This window comes from Heterodontus francisci, chromosome 14, assembly GCF_036365525.1.
Source record: "Heterodontus francisci isolate sHetFra1 chromosome 14, sHetFra1.hap1, whole genome shotgun sequence".
NCBI lineage: Eukaryota > Metazoa > Chordata > Chondrichthyes > Heterodontiformes > Heterodontidae > Heterodontus > Heterodontus francisci.
In genome coordinates this window covers 56144274-56166596 of record NC_090384.1, presented here as the reverse complement: position 1 = coordinate 56166596, position 22323 = coordinate 56144274, and the positions used below count along the sequence as shown (strand labels likewise).

At 42.0% G+C, this 22323-nt stretch overlaps 1 protein-coding gene across 4 annotated transcripts in view; it reads right to left on the bottom strand.

Moving 5' to 3' along the window:
* Window positions 1–22323, bottom strand: part of pik3c2a (phosphatidylinositol-4-phosphate 3-kinase, catalytic subunit type 2 alpha) — a 176472-nt gene that overhangs the window by 89278 nt on the left and 64871 nt on the right. For all 4 annotated transcript variants that reach the window (XM_068046269.1, XM_068046268.1, XM_068046270.1 and 1 more), the window contains exon 5: window positions 4985–5105. In XM_068046269.1, coding sequence (XP_067902370.1) covers window positions 4985–5105 — 121 coding nt within the window. The remainder of the gene's footprint in view (window positions 1–4984; window positions 5106–22323) is intronic.

The window sequence follows — 22323 nt, the reverse complement described above, 5'->3', positions numbered from 1 at the left end:
CAAAGGCGAACGGTATGTTAATGGTGTGCTGAAAGACAAAACGTTAATAGAGAGGGTGTGAATAGATTGTAAAGCACAAAGCACTCCAAGCACAAACATTAAAAATTAAAAAAAAACAAACAGTGGGTCGGCACAATAGAAACAAACAAAACACACTAAAAAACCGAGAATAAAATAATCAAAAGAAAAAAGAAAACATAAAAAGTGGGGGGGGCAGTCATGCTCTGAAATTATTGAATTCAATGTTCAGTCCAGCAGGCGGTAATGTGCCTTTAAAAAAAAAAAAAAAAAAAAAAAAAAAAAAAAAAAAAAAAAAAAAAAAAAAAAAAAAATCGGTAAATGAGATGCTGTCCCTCGAGCTTGCGTTGAAGTTCGCTGGAACACTGCAGCAATCCCAGGACAGAGATGAGTGTATGAGAGCAGGTGGGGTGTTGAAATGGCCAGCAACCGGAAGCATGGGGTCATACTTACAAACTGAGTGGAGGTATTCTGCAAAGCGGTCACCCAATCTGCGTTTGGTCTCCCCAGTGTAGAGCAGAACACATTGAACAGCGAATACAATATACTACATTGAAAGAAGTACAAGTATTTGCTGCTTCACCTGAAAGGAGTGTTTGGGACCTTGGATAGCGAGGAGAGAGCAGGTAAATGGGCAGGTATTACACCTCCTGCTATTGCAGGGGAAGGTGCCATGTGAGGTGGTGGGGGTAATGGAGGAGTGGACGAGGGAGTCGCAGAGGGAACGATCCCTTCGGAACGCTGACAGGGAGAGATACCTTTGGTAGTGTTTGGTAGTAATTTGGTAGAATTTAAAAACTGCTGAACTGGAAGCAAGTGTAAGTCAGTGAAAACAGGGGTGACAGTTGAATGGAATTTGGTGAGAGTTCGGACATGAGCAGGAGAGGTTTGGTGGACCTTAGGGTTATGGAAGGTAGAACTTGGAAGGCTGGTCAGGAGTGCATTGGAATAGGTCAAGCCTAGCAGTAAAAAAGGCATGGATGAGGGTTTCAGCAGCAGACAAGCTGAGGCAGGTGCCAAGTGGGCACGGTTACAGAGGTGGAAATGAACAGTCTTAGTGATGGCACAGAAAACTTGGGGTCAAATATGACACCAAGCCTGTGAACACTCTTGTTCAGCCTCAAACTTGCCAGGGAGAGGAATGGAGTTGGTGGCTAGGGACCAAAGACAAAAGACTTTGGCCTTCCCAATATTTAGCCAGAAAAAATTTCTGCTTATCCAGTACTGGATACCAGATAACCAGTCTGACAAATTGTGACAATGCAGGGTCAAGAGTTGCAGTGGTGGTGGTGTCGTCAGTATACTTGGAGAATTTTGCTGTGTTTTCAGATGATGTCACCGAGGAGCAGCATGTAGCTGAGAAATAGGAGATGACAAGGATAGATCTTTGGGGGAGTGGAAAGAGAAGCCATTGCATGTGATTCTCTAGCTACAATTAGATATAGAGAAGAATAGAACTAGACAAGTGTAGTCCCACACAGCTGGATGACAGTGGAGAGGGGCTGGCAGAAGAATGGTGTGATCCATTGTGTCAAAGGTGCAGACAGGTTGGGGAGGGATGATTCACCTGTGCCACAGTCACATTGGATGTTATTTGTGACTTTGAGAAGAGCCGTTTCAGCAATGTGACACGAATGGAAACCTGGTTGGAGGAATTCAAATATCGGGTTCTGGGAAAGGTGGGCACGAATTTGGGAGGCAACAACATTTTAACATTAAAATGCAGACTCCACCTACACTTTGTCTGCAAATTAGCCTCTGAGAAACTCAGTTGATTCTGGGTTTGGAAGTGAAACAGTGATCGAATAGAATGTTAGGCCAGAGCACTAAGTTTTCACTATATAAATCAAATACTGGAGTTTAAATTTGTTCCACACAATTTTCCATTTGAGAGTTTGCTGCAGTCCAGCGCCTTTAAATATTATTGCAAGCAATAAATTACAGCCTTAGATTTCATCACAGAATTTTTCAAAAAGGCAGAGCCATAATTAAGTCAACATACATACAACTAACAATCCTAGGCTATTCTTTTAATCACAACACGAGTCTCCAGAGTTAACTTAATGTATTTCAGTAGTTTTAATAAACATATACACAGTTTTCTCATTTGCTTACCTTAATTTTCCTACAATTGTCCAAGCATAAAAAGATTGTAATATATCACAGATGGCAGCAAGAAACTTAATAAGGCAATCCTGTGCCCTTATTCCCCAGTACATACGAACATACGAATTAGGAGCAGGAGTAGACCACTCGGCCCTTCAAGCCTGCTCCGCCATTCAATAAGTTCATGGCTGAACTGATTACTCCACATTTCCACCTACCCCCGATAACCTTCCACCCCCTTGCTTATCAAGGTATCCACCTATCTCTGTCTTAAAAATATTCAAAGACTCTGCTTCCACCACCTTTTGAGGAAGAGAATTCAAAAGACTCATGACCCTCAGAGAAATCATTTCTCCTCATTTCGGTCTTAAATGGGTGACACTTTATTTTTAAAGGGTGACCCCTAGTTCTAGATTCTCCCACATCCTTTCCACATCCACCCTGTCAAGACCCCTCAGAATCTTATATAAGCAGATATAAGCCTAGCCTGTCCAACTAGGGCGGCACAGTGGTGCAGTGGTTAGCACCGCAGCCTCACAGCTCCAGCGACCTGGGTTCAATTCTGGGTACTGCCTGTGTGGAGTTTGCAAGTTCTCCCTGTGTCTGCGTGGGTTTCCTCCGGGTGCTCCGGTTTCCTCCCACATGCCAAAGACTTGCAGGTTGATAGGTAAATTGGCCATTATAAATTGCCCCTAGTATAGGTAGGTGGTAGGGAAATATATAGGGACAAGTGGGGATGTGGTAGGAATATGGAATTAGTGTAGGATTAGTATAAATGGGTGGTTGATGGTCGGCACAGACTCGTTGGGCCGAAGGGCCTGTTTCAGTGCTGTATCTCTAAAACTAAACTTTTCCTCAAGGCAGCACGCCCATTTCAGCTATTAGTCTAGGAAACCACCTCTGCACTGCCTCCTACGCATTTACATTCTTCCTTAAATGAGACCAGTACTGTACACAGTATTCCAGAAGTGATCTCACCAATGCCCTGTATAGCTGAAACATAACCTCCCTACTTTTGTATTCAATTCCCCTTGAAATAAACTATAACATTCTATTAGCTTTCATAATTACATGCTGTACCTGCATACTAACCTTTTGCAATTCATGCACTAGGATACCCAGATCCCTCTGCATCTCAGAGCACGGCAATCTCTCACCATTTAGATAATAGGCTTTTTTTTATTATTGCTGCCAAAGTGGACAATTTCACACTTTCCCACATGATACTCCATTTGCCAGGTCTTTGCCCACTCACTTAACCTATCTAAACCCTTTGCAGCCTTATGTCCTCTTCACAAGTTACTTTCCTACCTATCTTTGTGCCATCAGCAAATTTAGCAACTATACCTTCGGTCCCTTCATCTAAGTCATTTATATAAATTGTAAAAAGTTGAGGCCCCAGCACAGATCCAATGGCACAGCATTCGTTACATCTTGCCAACCAGAAAATGACCCATTTATGCCTATTCTCTGTTTCCTGTCAGCTAACCAATCTTCTATCCATGCCAATATGTTACCCTCTGCACAATGAGCTTTTATTTTCTGCAATAATCTTTGATGTGGCACCTTATCAAATGCCTTCTGAAAATCTAAGTACAGTATATCCACTGGTTACCCCTTATCCACAGCACATGCAACTCCCTCAAAGAACTCCAATAAGTTGGTTACACATGATTTCTCTTTCACAAAACCATGTTGACTCGGCCTGATTACCTTGAATTTTTCTAAATGCCCTGTTATAATGTCTTTAATAATAGCTTCTTACATTTTCCCTAAGACAGATGTTAAGCTAACTGGCCTGTACTTTCCTGCTTTCTGTCTCCCTCCCTTTTTGAATAAAAGGAGTTACATTTACTATTTTCCAATCTAACGGAACCTTCCCTGAATTGAGGGAATTTTGGAAAATTAAAACTAACGCAGCAACTCTCTCACTAGCCACTTCTTTTAACACACAGGATTAAGTCAATCAGGGCCCAGGGAGTTGTCAACCTGCAGCTCCAACAATTTGTTCAGTACCACGTCCCTGGTGATTGTAATTTTCATGGGTTCCTCCCTCTCTCCCATTTCCTGATTTACAGGGATGTTACTTGCATCCTCAGTAGTGAAGACCGTACTTGTGCATAATTCTCAAACCAACAGTTTCATTAAGGAAACACATACAAGTCAGTTAATTACTTTTATCTTCACATGTGGAATCTGGCCCCTAATCAAGGCTAACAGTTACATAATTTCCACTGCTCAGACAACCTATTTCAGCACTTCATCCCAGCTCCCTGCCACTTTCAGAAATTGAAAAGGCCAAAAGCTGATGTCAGTTGCTGAAATTAATTAACACACCCACCCATGTTGTTTTTGAATATTTCACAACAGCTCAATCAGATGGTCAGTCACCAGAATTTTTTAAAAAAAAATGTATGAATATTAAAGACATTAGGAAGCTCAATCCTTTTGTACATCTTAAAACTTTTCCTCATAGTTTTACTTAAGTACAATATAGGATCATTGGCAATCATTCCAAATGAGCAGAGAAGTTGGATTCAATTTGAAATTGCACTTGAACTTAAATCTGTTCAAAATAGATGCACATAAAGGTGAAACAAAGATCTATAACAGAGATCACAACTAATATATGGAGAGGGTATAGAGCCAAAACTAAATGTTGCACCCTTTCAAAACAACTCATACAAGTTTAAACATTTTGCTTTCATTTAAACAAGTCAACTGGTTAAATTAAGCAATTCAGACAGGTTGGTTTTACTGATAACATTAAATTATTCATTCTAATGTAAATACTCAGTGAAAATTCACACATTCAATGATAATACAGAGAAGTATGAGTAAGTGTTTTTGAGCTTCTTACTTCTGCAAGACTTCCTCCTGTCCACAGACTTTCAGTATGTAGCTGCCAATGTCAACTTTATTTAGGTCATCATGAGCCCAGCACAGAGCCTGCATTATAATAAGCTCTACGTGGGAGCTCACTGTAAAAAAAAAAAGTAGATTCAAGATTAGTCTGGAACAATAACAAGAACATGAGAATCACTGGCACCTTAAATTTACATTAGTAATTTTATACTAGACAGAATAAAATAACTCAAATCAGTTCAGGCTTCATCTCCTAGCTTGCAATACCATCTCCATGATGATTTTAAACTGAAGTCAGACAATATTTTTGGAGAAAATATGAAAGTTACTTCTCCCAAATAATGGTGATGGTAATAACCAGTAAAATGCATTCAACAGGTGCAGCCTCTATCAATTTGAGTAATTTTGACTAAAAATCTCAAACATAGAAACATATAAAATAGGAGCAGGAGTAAGCCATTTGGCCTTTAGAGCCTGCTCCGCCATTCATTATGATCATGACTGATCATCCAACTCAGCAGCCTGTTCCGGCTTTTGTCCCATACCCTTTGAACTCTTTAGACCCAAGAGCTATAGCTACCTCCTTTTTAAAACATTCAATGTTTTGGCCTCATTTGCTTTCTGTGGTAGCGAATTCCACAGGCTCACCACTCTGGGTGAAGAAATCTCTCTTTAGCTCAGTCCTGAAAGGTTTACCCCGTATCCTGAGACTATGACCCCTTGTTCTGGACTCCCCCACCATCCTTCCTACATCTATCCTGTCGTCCTGTTAGAATTTTATAGGTTTCTATGAGATCCCCCCTCACTCTTCTGAACTCCAGCGAATATAATCCTAACCAACTCAATCTCTCCTCATACGTCAGTCCCGCAATCCCAGGAATCAGTCTGGTAAACCTTCGCTGCACTCCCTCTACAGCAAAAACATCCTTCCTCAGATAAGGAGACCAAAACTGCACACAATATTCCAGCTGTGGCCTCACCAAGGCCCTGTATAATTGCAGCAAGACATCCCTGCTTCTGTACTTGAACCCTCTCGCTATGAAGGCCAACGTACCATTTGCCTTTTTTACCACCTGTTGCACCTGCATGCTTACCTTCAGTGACTGGTGTATGAGAACACCCAGGTCTCGCTGCATATTCCCCTCAGTTTATAGCTGTTCAGATAATAATCTGCCTTCCTGTTTTTGCTACCAAAAGTGAATAACCTCACATTTATCCACATTATACTGCATCTGCCATGCGTTAGCCCATTCACTCAACTTGTCCAAATCACCCTGAAGCCTCTCTGCAACCTCTTCACAAATCACCCTCCCACCCAGTTTTGTGTCATCTGCAAATTTGGAGATATTACATTTAGTGCCCTCATCTAAATCATTAATATATATTGTGAATAGCTGGGGTCCTAGCATCGATCCCTGCAGTAGCCCACTAGTCGCTGTCTGCCATTCCGAAAAAGACCCATTTATCCCCACTCTTTGTTTCCTGTCCGCTAACCAATTTTCTATCCATCGCAATACACTACCCCCAATCCCATGCGCTTTAATTTTACATGCTAATCTCTTGTGGGACTTTGTCGAAAGCCTGCTGAAAGTCCAAATAAACCACATCCACTGGCTCCCCCTCATCAACTCTACTAGTTACATCCTCAAAGAATTCTATTAGATTTGTCAAGCATGATTTCCCTTTCATAAATCCATGCTGACTCTGTCTGATTCTGCCACTGTTCTCCAAGTGCTCTGCTATAAAATCTTTGATAATGGACTCTAGAATTTTCCCCACTACTGACATCAGGCTGACTGGTCTATAATTCCCTGCTTTCTCTATACCTCCCTTTTTAAATAGTGGGGTTACATTAGCTACCCTCCAATCTGTAGGAACTGTTCCAGAGTCGCTAGAATCTTGGAAGATGACCACCAATGCATCCACTATTTCTCGGGCCACTTCCTTAAGTACTCTGGGATGCATATCATCAGACCCTGGGGATTTATCAGCCTTCAATCCCATCAATTTCCCCAAAACCATTTCTCTACTAATACTGATTTCTTTCAGTTCCTCTCTCACTAAGCCCTGTGTTTCAACATTTCTGGTATGATATTTGTGTCCTCCTTTGTGAAGACAGAACCAAAGTATGCATTTAGTTGTTCAGCCATTTCTTTGTTCCCCATAATAAATTCCCCCGTTTCTTACTGTAAGGGACCTACATTTGTCTCAAGTTACTGAAGCATTCTAGGACATGCAACAGTTAAGAACCTTGTTAAATAATCTACAAAAATGAAGACCAATGTTACATAAAGTTGCATAGATCTTGGGAAGGAAAAAGAAATTTCATGCCCATATTGGCCAGAGTACATGAGCTACATTCAAATGAAATGCAGCAAGACCTGGACAATATCCAGGCTTGGGCTGATAACTGGCAAGTAACATTCGCACCACATAAGTTCCAGGCAATGACCATCTCCAACAAGAGAGAATCTAACCATCTCCCCTTGACATTCAACAACATTACCATCGCTGAATCCCCCACTATCAACATCCTAGGGGCTACCATTGACCAGAAACTAAACTGGAGTAGCCATATAAATACCATGGCTACAAGAGCAGGTCAGAGACTAGGAATCCTGAGGCGAGTAACTCACCTCCTGACTCCCGAAAGCCTGTCCACCATCTACAAGGCACAAGTCAGGAGTGTGATGGAATACTCTCCACTTGCCTGGATGGGTGCAGCTCCAACAACACTCAAGAACCTCGACACCATCCAGGACAAAGCAGCCCGCTTGATTCGCACCCCATCTACAAACAAACATTCACTCCCTCCACCACCAACGCACAGTGGCAGCAGTGTGTACCATCTACAGGATGCACTGCAGCAATGCACCAAGGCTCCTTAGACAGCACCTTCCAAACCCGCGACCTCTACCAACTAGAAGGACAAGGGCAGCAAATATATGGGACCACCACCACCTGCAAGTTCCCCTCCAAGTCACACACCATCCTGACTTGGAACTATATCGCCGTTCCTTCACTGTCGCTGGGTCAAAATCATGGAACTCCCTTCCCAACAGCACTGTGGGTATACCTACCCCAAATGGACTGCAGCGGTTCAATAAGTCAGCTCATCACCACCTTCTCAAGGGCAATTAGGGATGGGCAATAAATGCTGGCCTGGCCAGCGTCGCTCACATCCCATGAATGAATAAAAAAAAAAAGAAATGCGATGGATTTTACAGCTTTTAACCCCCTCCATCAAATCTTTAATTGTTGGTCAACAAATAAGTGTAAAGTACAGATAAGCCTGTAATTATTTCACATCTTTGGAAGTGAAATCAGTCATTGAGCAATTTTGGGAGAACGGTTGGAGAATGCAACTGAATACATGGCCAGGGGGATGCACTTCAAAAAGAGACTTTTGAAGGGGAGTGAGGAAGCAAGGCAGAGGACATTCAGAAAAGGTGCTGCAAAAAGAGTGCGGGGCCAAGTCTGCTGAATATTCTTGACATTGAAGTGGACGTCACACTGTTTTCATTTATATAAGAATGCAAAGAAGTCCAATATCTGATGATCACAGTCAGCATTTAAGGAAGGGACCAAGATCAATGGTTAGGAGCAGAACTTTTGGTGGAAGCTCAACAGGAGGTCAAAACATTGTATGTTTTCAAGAAGGAGTTAGATATAGCTCTTGGGTCTAAAGGGATCAAAGGGTATGGGGCGAAAGCGAGAACAGGTTACGGAGTTGGATGATCAGCCATGATTATAATGAATGGCGGAGCAGGCTCAAAAGGGCCGAATGGCCTACTCCTGCTCCTATTTTCTATGTTTCTATGTAGGACGCTTTCAGTTTTGCCAATGTTTGGGAGAAGGTTCATGCACAACTTGATGTCAGATAAGCTGTCGCTTAGCAAGGTGGTTCTTGTGTTGTCCAGGGTGACAGAGGAGAGGTAAAATAAAGAAGATGGATTTGTAGACAATTGAAGCTAACCCGGTACCTGTGAATATCAAGAGATGGCTTGGAAATGAAGAAAAGGAGGCCAATGCCGGAGAGCTTGAGAGGGAAGAGGAAAAGTTAGTGCAAGAAGTGTGCTGGTTGCAATGTGATTGGCAAGAGTAGAACCAAGTGAGGGCTGAGCTACAGAATGGACCATGAAAAAGGAAAAAAGGAAAAAGAAAAAAAAAATCAAGGAAGACGGTGTCAACTGTGGTGTAAGCTACAGAGGCCAAGAAGGAGCCCACCATGGTTACAGTCTAAAGGATCAACACATTAGTGTTTTATCAATCATAAGTAATGTTGTTGCAGTAATACAGACAAGGAACTGGCTGCCTTTTCAAAGTGACTACGCACTTTAGAGCCAATTAAATGCTTTTTGAAGTGTGATGACATCCTGAGGTTTTGAAAAGCACTATATAAATGCAAGATTTGCCATTCTCTCTGTTCACATATATAGAGCTGGTCACAGTCTCCATGTCATAAATTTACAGGGTCGCTCTTAAAAATCTATCCTATTTTGGATGCGGAGAATTACATCTTGAATCCTGCACATTTTTGTCCAAACTTTGATCTCATTTTCCTACAGTTGGCTAGTGACGCGGTAGGTGAGGTTTGCACACTGCTTAAATTGACAGGCTATATATAATGACTCCAAAACACAAAAGCAATGACATGACACTCTGCCAACTTACTGGTATTAGATGAACACAAGCAAATAAATTGTTTGTCAGGTAATTTTGTTAAATTATACATCTAGTTTGGAGGGGTACAAGTAAAAGAAAATTGAAACAAAGACATAAAAACTGCTGTAAATTATCTTCAGTACTTCAAATAGATCACACAGATAAAATAGTCCATGATGCCCAAGGCATGCTCTAATCCCTAGAAATAGACTTGCTTTGAAAAAAAAATGCATCTTTTGAAGATCAGCCAGAACAACCTATTGAAACCAGATTCAGGAGGTATTCTTACAGGTACTAATTCTAGCAGGTTTTCCAAAGCAAGTTCTTCATTTATAGAAACACACTTCTATATGTTACACAGTTATATGGTGAAGCACGCAATAACAAAATTAACATTTAACAGCAATACACTATGAACAGAAAAGGGTTACAAAGTTTTGAGTATCAAAACATATATTTTGGATTTTCTTGCAAAAGGAAAAACCCCAAAGCATTGTTCAGTGCCCTTTGAAGTAAGTCATGAAAGATACCAAGTGACTAAAGGGAAAGGCGACCGAACTGTAGTCATCCACATTAGGTTGAGGCTGTGAAAAATTACATATATTCACACAATGACCTTTATTCTATGAAGTTAATTTCGGTACTAATTAAAATAGATCTAGAAGAGCTCTGTGATATTGTGAAAGCAAATGAAAATCGGTGGAAACATAGCACCTCAGGAGCTATAGCTATAAGCTACTTCACTGAAAACACTTCAGTTACTACTTGCTGGCCTTTTAAAAAATAATTTCTATAAATAAAATACCACCATAGCCTGACAAGTTTTGCATTCATTTATGAAAACCAGCAGTGCTTTGATGAGCTACCCTAAAAGCAAAACCACAAAGTGGACAAACACAAGTGAGGAATAAGTATTAAAGGCCAAGCATAACTGAGGAGGTGGGGAAAGAGGTATAATTAAATGCAAGAGGAAGTGCTCTTCTTCTCTGAAGCTAAGTATGCTGCTACAATATCCCACATCATTGCTGTGCCCCCAAAATCACTATGCAAGGCCAGGGATTCAAAATCATGAGCGGTCTGGACAGATTAGATAGGGAGAAACTGTTCCTACTTGTGAAAGGATACAGAACGAGAGGGCACAGATTTAAAGTAATTGTTAAAAGATGCAAAAGTGACACGAGGAAAAACTTTTTCACGCAGCGAGTAGTTAAGGTCTGGAATGCACTGCCCGAGTGTGGTGGAGGCAGGCTCAAATGAAGCATTCAAATGGGAATTAGATTGTTATATTAAGAGGAAGAATAGGCATGGTTACGGGGAGAAGGCAGGGGAGTGGCACTAGATGAACTGTTCATTCGGAGAGCCGGTATAGACATGATGGGCTGAATGGCTTCCTTCTGCACTGTAATAATTCTGTGATTCTGTGGCTTGGTCTGTGGGTATCCCAGTGGAGCTGCTGGTCCATATGTTGACAATGATGACAACATATACTTGTCATCCTGTACAACAACCTGTACTTGGATAATGCCTTTGATGTACTAATACATCCCTAGGTGCTTCACAGGAGCATAATCAAACAAAATTTGACACTGAGCCCCACATAAGGAGATAAGGGTAGAGGCCAATAGATTGGTCAAAGAGGTGTGTTTTAAGAGGCATCTTAAAAGGAAGAGGGGGTAGAGGTGCAGAGAGGAGGGAGAGAACTCCAGAGCTTAGAGCCAAGGCAGATGACACAAGACCACCAAATGGTGGAAGAATTAAAATCAGGGATGCTCAGAAGAACAGAATTGGAAGAGCACAGATACAAAGGGTTGTAGGGCTGAAGGCGTTGAGAGATCAGGAGGGGCGTGGCCATGGAAGGGTTCACAAACAACTATGAAAATTGTAAAATCAAGGCATAGCTTAACTGGGAGCCAATGTACAGGAGTGTTGGGTGAACAGGACTTGGTGAAAATTAAGGCACAGGCAACAGAACTTTGGATGGCCACATGTTTATGCAGGGTAGAATGTGGGAGGCCAGCCAGGAATGCAATGGAATAGTCAAGTCTAGAGGTAGCAAAAGGCACGGATGAGGGTTTCAGCAGATACGTTGAGGTAGCGGCAGCAGTTTAGTTTCCACTTGTTGAGATCTAAAGCAAAGGAGTTCAACTGGCAAGGTGTGGGGAAGAAAATGAGAGGAGTACTCAATATTGAAATATGACTTGCTCTCTCCCTTCCATTTTCTATTCAAGTAATTTTCTTAACCATAAGGATATGGAATTCCACTTCCACAGTTAAAAGACAACATCCACATGCACACATAGACTTGCAAGGGGATAGGGTATTTAGTCAGGTTATTACTTTCTTGTAAATTGAGGATTTCACAGTTTAGGCTGCTTATGGACTGCAAAGTTATGGCATACGAACACAGCTATTATTCAATCCTTCTGCCTCGGGATGATAACCTTGTGGATTGGAAATTCACTTCACTCAAACATAACTTTACACTGTGAAGGTCTGTGGAAAAACTACTTCAAGAATATTGTTCAGAAAAATATGCAAGGAGTGCGTTCTGAAAAGGATATTTTACCACATGGGCTGATTTTAAATGTTCCCTATTTGAATTTCAGTAATTTTCTATGTCATACTGCTTCTGTCTATTCATTAATAAGTGAAATATTAGTACAGTCTGTAAGCATCGGGATGCCAGGTGTGGCATTTTCCACCTTTTAGGAGTACATGTTTGACAAGAAACTTCCAGTGGCTGGTATTACAATAAAAATTGTTAAATGGTTAACCTTGGGCACTTTCTCAAGATAATATGTATAACCATGTAGATTTCTGATGTGCTCGCGGATACCGCCTTTGTGCTGCAAACAAGCCAAGAAAAGGTTGGGACAAAGCCCATGTCCACATTAAAACATTGCATATTTGAAATATTCATAATTACATCATTTTAGAACAGAAAAGAACATGACAGATGTAACTAGCCTTAGCTAAAAGGTCTTTTTCACTAATAAGGAAACAGCACATCATTTTGGCATTTCTACTTGTCCAGCATGTGTGTGTGTGTGTGTGTATAACCTGAAAAACAAAGAGCAACCCACTTCTCGATCAGAGGCAGTCTCACAACAGGGGACAGATGATATTTCCAGTGGTGGAGTGGAGTGGGGTTGCTGAAAGAAAGGGGAGTGGGAAAAACAAGCCACTGCAGCCCACACCCAGCCAGTCAGCTGCAAGGCAAAAGTGGTATTGGCACTCGATAGCAATTGTCGAACTGCTCTCAGCTTGCAAACAGGACATAATTGTGGAGTTGAGTTTTGTTTAAATCTGTCTTGTTTAATCACAACACTTCTATTTCTACTTCACACTCAAATAAGTAACAGTCATCGATTGATACAAGCAAGTTGCATTAACGTGGTGATACAAGACATGTAAAATTTCTTGTAATATACCGAAGTACTTAAAAAAAAAAACAGGTTACATATAACTGGGGAGTTTTCAATTCAATGGGAGCCCATTTGTGCGAAATTAATTAATTCTGTAGAATTAACATAGGAACAGAAGTAGGCCATATAGCCCCTTGAGTCTGCTCCACCAATGATTTCAGTGCTAATCTGTGACCTAACTTCACATACCCACTCTTGCCCATATCCCTTAAGGCTTTTCAATCTCAGATTTAAAATTAACGACTGATGTAGCATCAATTTCTGCCTGCAGAAGAGCATGCCAAGCTTTTGACCTTCCTTTGCCTGTGAAAAAGCGTTACCCAATTTCAGTGTTGAAAAGGTCTGGCTCTAATTTTTAGACTGGCCCCTTGTCCTAGACTCCCCAACCAGGAAAATAGTTTATTTCTAAATCCCCAATCTGGTCCCCATAATATCTTGAAAACATCAATCAAATAGTGCTTTAACCTTCTAAATTCTAGAGAATAAAACCAGAGAGTTTGTGCAATCTCACCTCAATCTAACTCTTGGAGTCCAGTTATCATTCTCGCACAAAGGGTGGTGCCCAGAACTGCTCAATACTCCAGGTGCGTTTTAACCAGGGCTTTGCACAGCTGGAGTATACCGTTACCCCTTTGTATTCTCGACCTCTAGATATAAATGTCAGCATTCAAATCAGTCTTTTTGATCAAGTGCAGAAAACATTCATGACATTTTAATGATGTGTTGTTGGGACTCCAAGTTTTTTTAAAATTCATATGTACGATGTGGCAGTTGCTAGCTCGGCCAACATTTATTGCCCTTCCCCAATTGCACTTGAAGGTGGTGGTGAGCTGCCTTCTTGAACCACTGCGCTGCTTGGAATGTAGGTACATTAGGAAGGGAGTTCCAGGATTTTGATCCAGCAACAGTGAAGGAGCGGCGATATAGTTCCAAGCCAGCATGGTGTGGGGCTTGGAGAGCAACTTGAAGGTGGTGGTCTTCCCATGCATCTGCTGCCCTTTTTCTTCTAGGTGGTAGAGGTCGTGGGTTTGGAAGGTGCTGTGAAAGGAGCCTTGGCGAGTTGCTACACTGCATCTTGTAGATGGTACACACTGCTGCCACTATGTTAGTGGAGAAGGGAGTGAAGGTTGAAGGTGATGAGTGGGGTGCCAATCAAGCAGGCTGCTTTGTCCTGGATGGCATCGAGCTTCTTGTGTGTTGCTGGAGCTGCACCCATCCAGGCAAGTGAAGAGTATTCCATCACACTCCTGACTTGTGCCTTGTAGATGGTGAACAGGCTTTGGAGAGTCAGGAAGGGAGTTACTTGCTGCAGGATTCCCAGCCTCTCACCTGCTCTTGTAGCCACAGCATTTATGTGGCTGGTTGAGTTCACTTTCTGGTCAATGGTAACCCCCAGGATACTGATTGTGGGGGATTCAGTGATGGTAATGCCATTGAACATCAAGGGGAAATGGTTAGATTCCCTCTTGTTAGAGATGGTCATTGCCTGGCACTTATGTAGCATGAATGTTACTTGTCACTTATCAGCCCAAGACTGGTTGTTGTCCAGGTCTTGCTGCATCTGGACATGGGCTGCTTCAGTATCTGAAGAGTCACGAATGCTGCTGAACATTGCACAGTGAACATCCCCACTTCTGACTTTATGATGTAGGAAAGGTCATTGATGAAGCAGCTGAAGATGGTTAGGCCTTGGACACTACCTTCAGGAACTCCTGCAGTGATGTCCGGGGACTGAGATGATCAGCCAACAACCACAACCATCTTCCTTTATGCTAGGTCTAACTCCAACCAAGCGGGGACTTTTCCCCGATTCCCACTGACACCAGTTTTGCTCGGGCTCCTTAATGCTATAGTCTATCAAATGCTGACTTGATGCCAAAGGCAGTTACTCTCACCTTACCGCTGACGTTTAGCTCTTTTGCCCATGTTTGGACAAAGGCTGTAATGAAGTCAGGAGCTGAGTGGCCCTGGCGGAACCAAAACTGAGCATCACTGAGCAGGTTATTGCTGAGCGAGTGCTATTTGACAACGTTGTTGCCGCCCCCTTCCATCCACTTTGCTGATGATCGAGAGCAGACTGATAGGGCAGTTTGGCCGGGGTTAATGTGTCCTGCTTTTTGTGTACACACATACTTGGGCAATTTTCCACATTGCTGGGTAGATGCCAGTGTTGTCGCTGTACTGGAACAGCTTGGTTAGTGGTGTGGCTAGTTCTGGAGCACGTCTTCAGTACTATTGCTGGAATGCTGTCTGGGCCCATAGCCTTTGCAGTATCCAGTGCCTTCAGCTGTTTTTTTGATATCATGTGAAGTGAATCAGATTGGCTGGAGACTGATATCGGAGATTCTGGAGACCCTCAGGAGGAGACTGAGATGGATCATGCACTCAGCACTTCTGGCTAAAGATGGATGCAAATGCTTCAGCCTTATCTTTTGAACTGATGTGCCGGGCTCCCCTATCGTTGCGGATGGGAATATTTGTGAAGCCTCCTCCTGTTACTTGTTTAATTGCCCACCACCATTCATGACTGGATGTGGCAGGACTGCAGAGCTTAGATCTGATCTGTTGGTTGTGGGATTGCTTAGCCCTGTCTATCGCATGCTTCTTCCACTGTTTGGCATGCAAGTAGTCCTGTGTTGTAGCTTCACCAGGTTGATACCTCATTTTTAGGCATGCCTGGTGCTGCTCCTGGCTTGCCCTCCTGCACTCTTCACTGAACCAGGTTTGGTCCCCAACTTGATGGTAATGGTAGAGTGAGGGATATACTGGGCCACGAGATCACAGATTGTGGTCGAGTACAATTTTGCTGCTGCTCATGGCTCACAGCAACTCATGGATACCCAGTTTTGAGTTGTTAAATCTGTTTGAAATCTATCCCATTTTAGCATGGTGGTAGGGCCACACAACACAATGGTGGGTATACTCAACGTGAAGATGGGACTTCGTCTCCACAAGGACTGTGCGGTGGTCAATATGGTCATCGACAAATGTATCTGCGACAGGTAGATTGGTGAGGACGAGGTCAAGTAGGTTTTTCCCTCACCATCTGCCACAGACCCAGTCTAACAGCTATGTCCTTTAGGACTCGGCCAGTACTGGTGCTACCAAGCCACTCTTGGTGATGGATATTGAAGTCCATTCTGTGCCCTTGCTACCCTCAGTGCTTCTCCCAATTGGTGTTCAACATGGAGAAGCACTGATTCATCAGCTGGGGTGGGGGAGCAGTAGGTGGTAAATCAGCAAGTTTCCTTGCCCATGTTTGACTTGATGCCATGAAACTTCATGGGATCTGCAGTCAAAGTTGAGGATTCCCAGGGCAACTCCCTCCTGATGGTATACCACTGTGCTGTCTCCTCTGGTGGTTCTGTCCTGCCGGTGAGATAGGACATACCCAGGGATGGTGATGGTAGTGTCTGGGACATTGTCTGCAAGGTATGATTCCGTGAGTATGACTATGTTATGCTGTAGCATGACTAGTCTGTAGGACAGCTCTCCCAATTTTGGCACAAGCCCCCAGATATTAGTAAGGAGGACTGTGCAGGGTTGACAGGGCTGAGTTTGCAGTTATTGTTTCCAGTGCTGAGGTCGATGCCAGGTGGTTGGTCCAGTTTCATACAACGGAGTGCTAGGCCATTTAAGAGTCAACGACATTGCTGTGGGTCTGGAGTTACCTGTAGGCCAGACCAGGTAAGGACAGCAGATTTCCTTCCCTAAATAAATAAAGTATACTGGTGAACCAGATTTTTTTTTTACAACAAAATTGACAATGGTTTCATCGTCACCAGTAGACTAGCTTCTAATTCCAGATTTACTAATTGAATTCAAATTTCACTTTCTACCATGGTGGGATTCAAACCTATGTCCCTAAAGCATTAGCCTGGGCCTTGGGAATACTTGCCCAGTGACATTACCACACCACCGCCTCCCCATCTCTTTGGGCTGCCACTGTTTCTAGTTTCTCGCTTTTCAGAAAGTATCCTGTTCTAACCTTTAAAAGTCCAAAAGTGGATGACTTCACATTTGCCTGCATTGAAATCCATTTGCCACAGTTTTGCCCATTCACAATCAATATCCCTTTTAATTTTACACTTTCATCTACATGGTTTACAATGCCACTTATCTTTGCCTCAATGTCAAACCTGGATGCAACTTTCTATCACATCATCTAAGTCATTAATGAATACAATGAATAGTGGAAGCCCTTGCCCAGATCCTTGCAGGGCACCATTAATCACATCCTGCCAAATTGAGTACCTGCCTATTACCCCTGTGTGCTGCCACTCGGCCAATAACATGCCTTCAATCCCATGAAACTCAACTTTAACTAACCTGATCCGATGAGGTACTTTATAAAATGCCTTTTGAAAGTCCATATAATTAACATCCAAAGACACTCCCTGGCCATTACTTTAGTCACATCTGAAAAAAATTCAATCAGGTTTGACAGGCAGGACCTACATCTTACAACTCCATGATGTCTGATCAGCCGAAAAATTAAAAGGTGCTCAGTCACCCTATCCTTAATTACAGACTCTAATGATATCCCCAACAGATGTTCAGCTAACTGGTCTATAGTTCCCCAGTTCCCTCCCTCATCTTTCTTAAGTAGCTATCCCATAGATTGGAAAATTGCGCATAAATTCCCAGAGAACTTTGCAAGATTATACTTGCGTGAGAGGAGTGCAGTTCCACCAACTCCTTTAAAATAGTGAATGGAAACTATCTTGTCCTGGGTGGGGGAATCTGTCATTCTTTATTATTTACTTCATTATTGGTATTTTGCTTATATTAATTTTGGACAGGGGCTCACCATGATTCAACACTAGCTTCCTTGGGCCAACAACTTCCTCTATTTGAAATAGAGGTGCAAAGTAATTATTCAACATGTCTGCCATTTCCTTATTTTCATTGAAAACAGTTTTGAAGGGACCTACATTACTCCTGACCATCATCTTTTTTCTCCCTAATGAAATTGCAAACTTGTATTGATCTTGATATCTCTTGCAACTTCTTTTCTTTGTAGCTCTTACTATTTGTTTTGTCATCTTTTGTTGTCATTCGTATCTCTCCCATTCAGCATGACCTATACTACTTTTTGCATTACTGTACACCTTTTCTTTTGGTTTCATGCTGTCTTTTACTTCTTTAGCAGTCAATTGCTGTTTTCCCTTTGGCAAAAAGAGTTCTTGCCTTTACATTTAAGAAACAGAAAATTTACAGCACAGGAAGACATTCAGCCTATTGCCTCTATTCCAGAAGGAGGGTATAAACTGGTTCTCAATCACATTAAATTAATTTTTGATAACCTCCTACTGGTCTGTCATTTTAATCCTTCACAGCTTTGCCCATTTTACTGTAGACAGTCTGGCTCATCCCACTGAAGTCAGCCTTGCCTAAATTTATAATCTTAGTAGCAATTTCTTGCTTCTTTTCAAACACTGTTGAATTTGATCATATTATGATTGCTATTAGATAAACGCTCATGCACCATTAAAGGTATTAACTAAATCTGGTTCATCACTATATCCAATATGGCATGTCCCTTGTTAGTTGTACAATATATTGCTGCAGAAAACTATTCGACAAAAAAATTCACTATCTTTCTGACATATCCCAATCTATATTAAAGTTAAAATCCTCCATTAAAACCACTCGGCTTTTCTTATATGCTTGTCAAATCTCTGCATTTTACGATCCACCACTTCATAGCTGCTACCAGGCAACAGTCATGGTATCAGATTGAGAAAATGGGGAACTGTGGCAGCGAGGAGGGGTGGGCAGCTTGTACTGGCAAACAATGAGGATGAGATATGAACTGCCTGAAACAGGACATAGATAGGCTAGCAGAATGGGCAGAGAGGTGGCAGATGGAATTTAATACCGACAAGTGCAAAGTGATGCATTTTGGCAGAACGAATAAGGAAAGGCAATATAGACTTAATGGCACAGGTCTAAAGAGAGAGTGGAGAAACAGAACAACCTCGGGCTGCATGTGCATAGATCTTTGAAGGTGGCAGGACATAGAGAGTGGTTAGTAAAACATAAGGGATGTTGGGCTTTATAAACAAAAGGCATGGAGTTCAAAAGCAGGAAGGTTATGCTGAACCTTTATAAAAGCTCAGGTTAGGCCCCAACTGGAGTAATACATCCATTTCTGGCCACCACACTAAGTAGTATGTGAGGGTCTGAGAGAGTTTTATTGGGTCTGAAGGGGTTAAAGGGTATGGGGCAAAAGCGGGAACAGATTACGGAGTTGGATGATCAGCCATGATCATAATGAATGGTGGAGCAGGCTTGAAGGGCCGAATGGCCTACTCCTGCTCCTATTTTCTATGTTTCTAGGATGAAGAGGAGGAGATTTACCAGAATGATTCCTGGGATGGGGGATTTTAATTACAAAAAATTAGGTTGGAAAACTACAGTTGTTCTCAGATCAAAGGAAATTGAGGGGAAATTTAAAAAGTGTACAAGATTATGACAGGCTTAGATAGGATAGACAAGAAAAAACTGTTCCATTAACTAAATTGTACAATGGGGACACAGATTGACAGTTTTGGGCAAGAGATGCAGGGGGAATATGAGGAAGAACTTCTTTTTTTTAAATACAGCAGGTGGTAATGACCTAGAACTCATTGTCCACAAGGATGGTGGAAGTGGACAAAATCAATGACTTCAAAAAGGAAATTGGATGGCCGCTTGAAGGAATTGGACTTGCAAGGTTACACTGAGTTTGCAGGGTAATAGGACTGACTGAATAGCTCTATGGAGAGCTGGCATGGACTTAATAGGCCAAATGACCTCCTTCTGTGCCATAAATGACTATGGCTGGAGGAGGTTACAGAGATAGGGAGCTGTAAGGTACTTTGCATCTGTGTTTACCAAGGAAGAGGATGCTGCCAGTCATAATGAAAGAAAAAGAAAAAAGGTAGTTGAGATACTGGATGGGCTAAAAATTGATAGAGTTGGTAAGTCACCAGAATGGATGGGATGCATCTGATGATGCGGAGGGAAGTAAGTGTGGAAACACTAGCCATAATCTTCCAATCCTTCTTATATACAACGGTGGTTCCAGAGGACTGGAGTATTGTAAATGTCGCACTTTTAAAAAAAATATTGAACAAGGGTGTAAGGATAAGCCTAGCAACTACTAGCCAGACAGTTTATCAGCTTGGGCGAGTGAGGGGCTGATGCAGGGTGGGAGAGCTTTTAAAAAAATAAATCTAGGACAAAATTGGACTTGGACGAGTTTGCCTTAAATTAAGGAAAGCCAGCATGGATTTGCTAAAGGCAAATAGTGTTTAGCTAACTTGATTGACATTTTTGATGAGGTAACAGAGGGTCAATGAAGCGTACATCGACTTCCCAAAGACATTTGATAAAAAGGACCACCTAACAGGCTTGCCAGCAAAGCTGAAGACCAGGGATAGTGGCAGCATGGATACAAAGTTGGCTGAGTGGCAAAAAACAGAATAGTGGCCAAGAGTTTGTTTTTAGGACTGCAGGAAGTTATACAATGGTGACCCCCTGGGGTCAGTACTAGGATGACTGCTTTTCTTGGTATATATTATTAATGACTTGGATGTACAGAGCATCATTTCAACATTTGCAGTGAGTGACACAGAACTTGGAATTACAGTGAACTGTGAGATGGATAGTGATAGACTTCAAGAGGACATAGACAGGGTGGTGGAAAGGGCAGACCTATAGTGGATGAAATTTAAAGTGCGAAGTGATACCTTTTGGAAGGAAGAACGAGGCGAGGCAATATGAAGTAAAAGGTGCAATTTTAAAGTGGGTCCAGGAACCTTGGGGGTATAAATTCACAACAGGCAGGACCTATTGAGAAAGTGATTAAAAATGCATACAGAGCTTTATAAATAGGGGCATTGAGCACAAATGCAAGAAAGCTCTGATGAATGCCTCTAAAGCACTAGTTCGTCCTCAACTGGAGTATTGTGTCCAAACTGGGGACCATGCTTTAGGAAGGATGTAAAGGCTTGAGTGGGATGCAGAAAAAGATTTCTGAGAATAGTTCCAGGGATGAGGGACTTAATTTACATGGATAGATTGCAGAAGCTGGCGTTGTGTTCCTTAGGAAAAGATTGAGGTGATTTGATAGGTGCTCAAAATCACAATGAGTCTAGACAAAGTAGCTGCAGAAAGACTGTTCCTATTGGCAGAAGTACCAAAAACCAGAGGACACATATTTAAAGCAATTGACCAAAGAACCAAAAAGGTGACTGCACCAGGAAAAACATTTTTACGCAATGAGTAATTAGGATCTGGAACGCATGGACTGAGTGTGTGGTGGAAGCAGATTCAATCTTGGCTTTCAAAAGGAAATCGGATAAGCAACTGAGGGCAAACATTTGCTGGGCTACAGAGAAAAGGGTGGGGATGGGTTTAACATTGTTCTCAGAGCAGCATGGGTTCAGTAGGCCTAATGGCCTCCTTCTATGCTGTAACCATTCTATAATTCTAAGTCATATGTGAATTGAAACACGAGGATGAACATTTTATTTGATGCATTGGGGCATCCATCATGCTGTAAGGATGGGTAGCAGAGTTTGGGATGAGCCAAGGTTTGCAAAGCATGGAGGATGAAGGCCAGGAGACCACCTGACATAAAAGCAAAATACTGCGGATGCTGGAAATCTGAAACAAAAACAAGAAATGCTGGATTCACTCAGCAGGTCTGGCAGCATCTGTGGAAAGAGAAGCAGAGTTAACGTTTCGGGTCAGTGACCACCTGACATACCAGTTTTCATCTTCACTTTAATGGGTGGATGATCAGGATGAGAAACCTGGTTGATTTCCTCTTCCTCATCAAGGTTGCTAAGGCTAAATGTAGTAGTTCAGCTGAAATCAGCCAAGTAAGCAGAAATTAAGGATCAAACCTGATATCTTCGTTGTCTGTATAGCTCAGCTATTCACCGTCATAACTAGCTAAGCCATTGGGAAGCCAAAGACTGATTTTTATTCTATAAATAGCCTGAAGTGACTTTCCGGTGTTAAACCATGTATGTTCCTTTTTTTTAAAAAAAAAAAGAATTCTAGTTCTCACATTTATGCCATAAAGATGTTGAGCTATTAAAACAGTTGCCATAAAATTCCTGTCTCCTTTTGAATGATGCATTACCATGAGGGCCTTGTCATTTCTGCTTTAATTCAAAGATCAGGAAAAAACACATTCTCATTCCATACATTCCTTTATATTCAGACTCTTAGTTCTGTAGATATTATA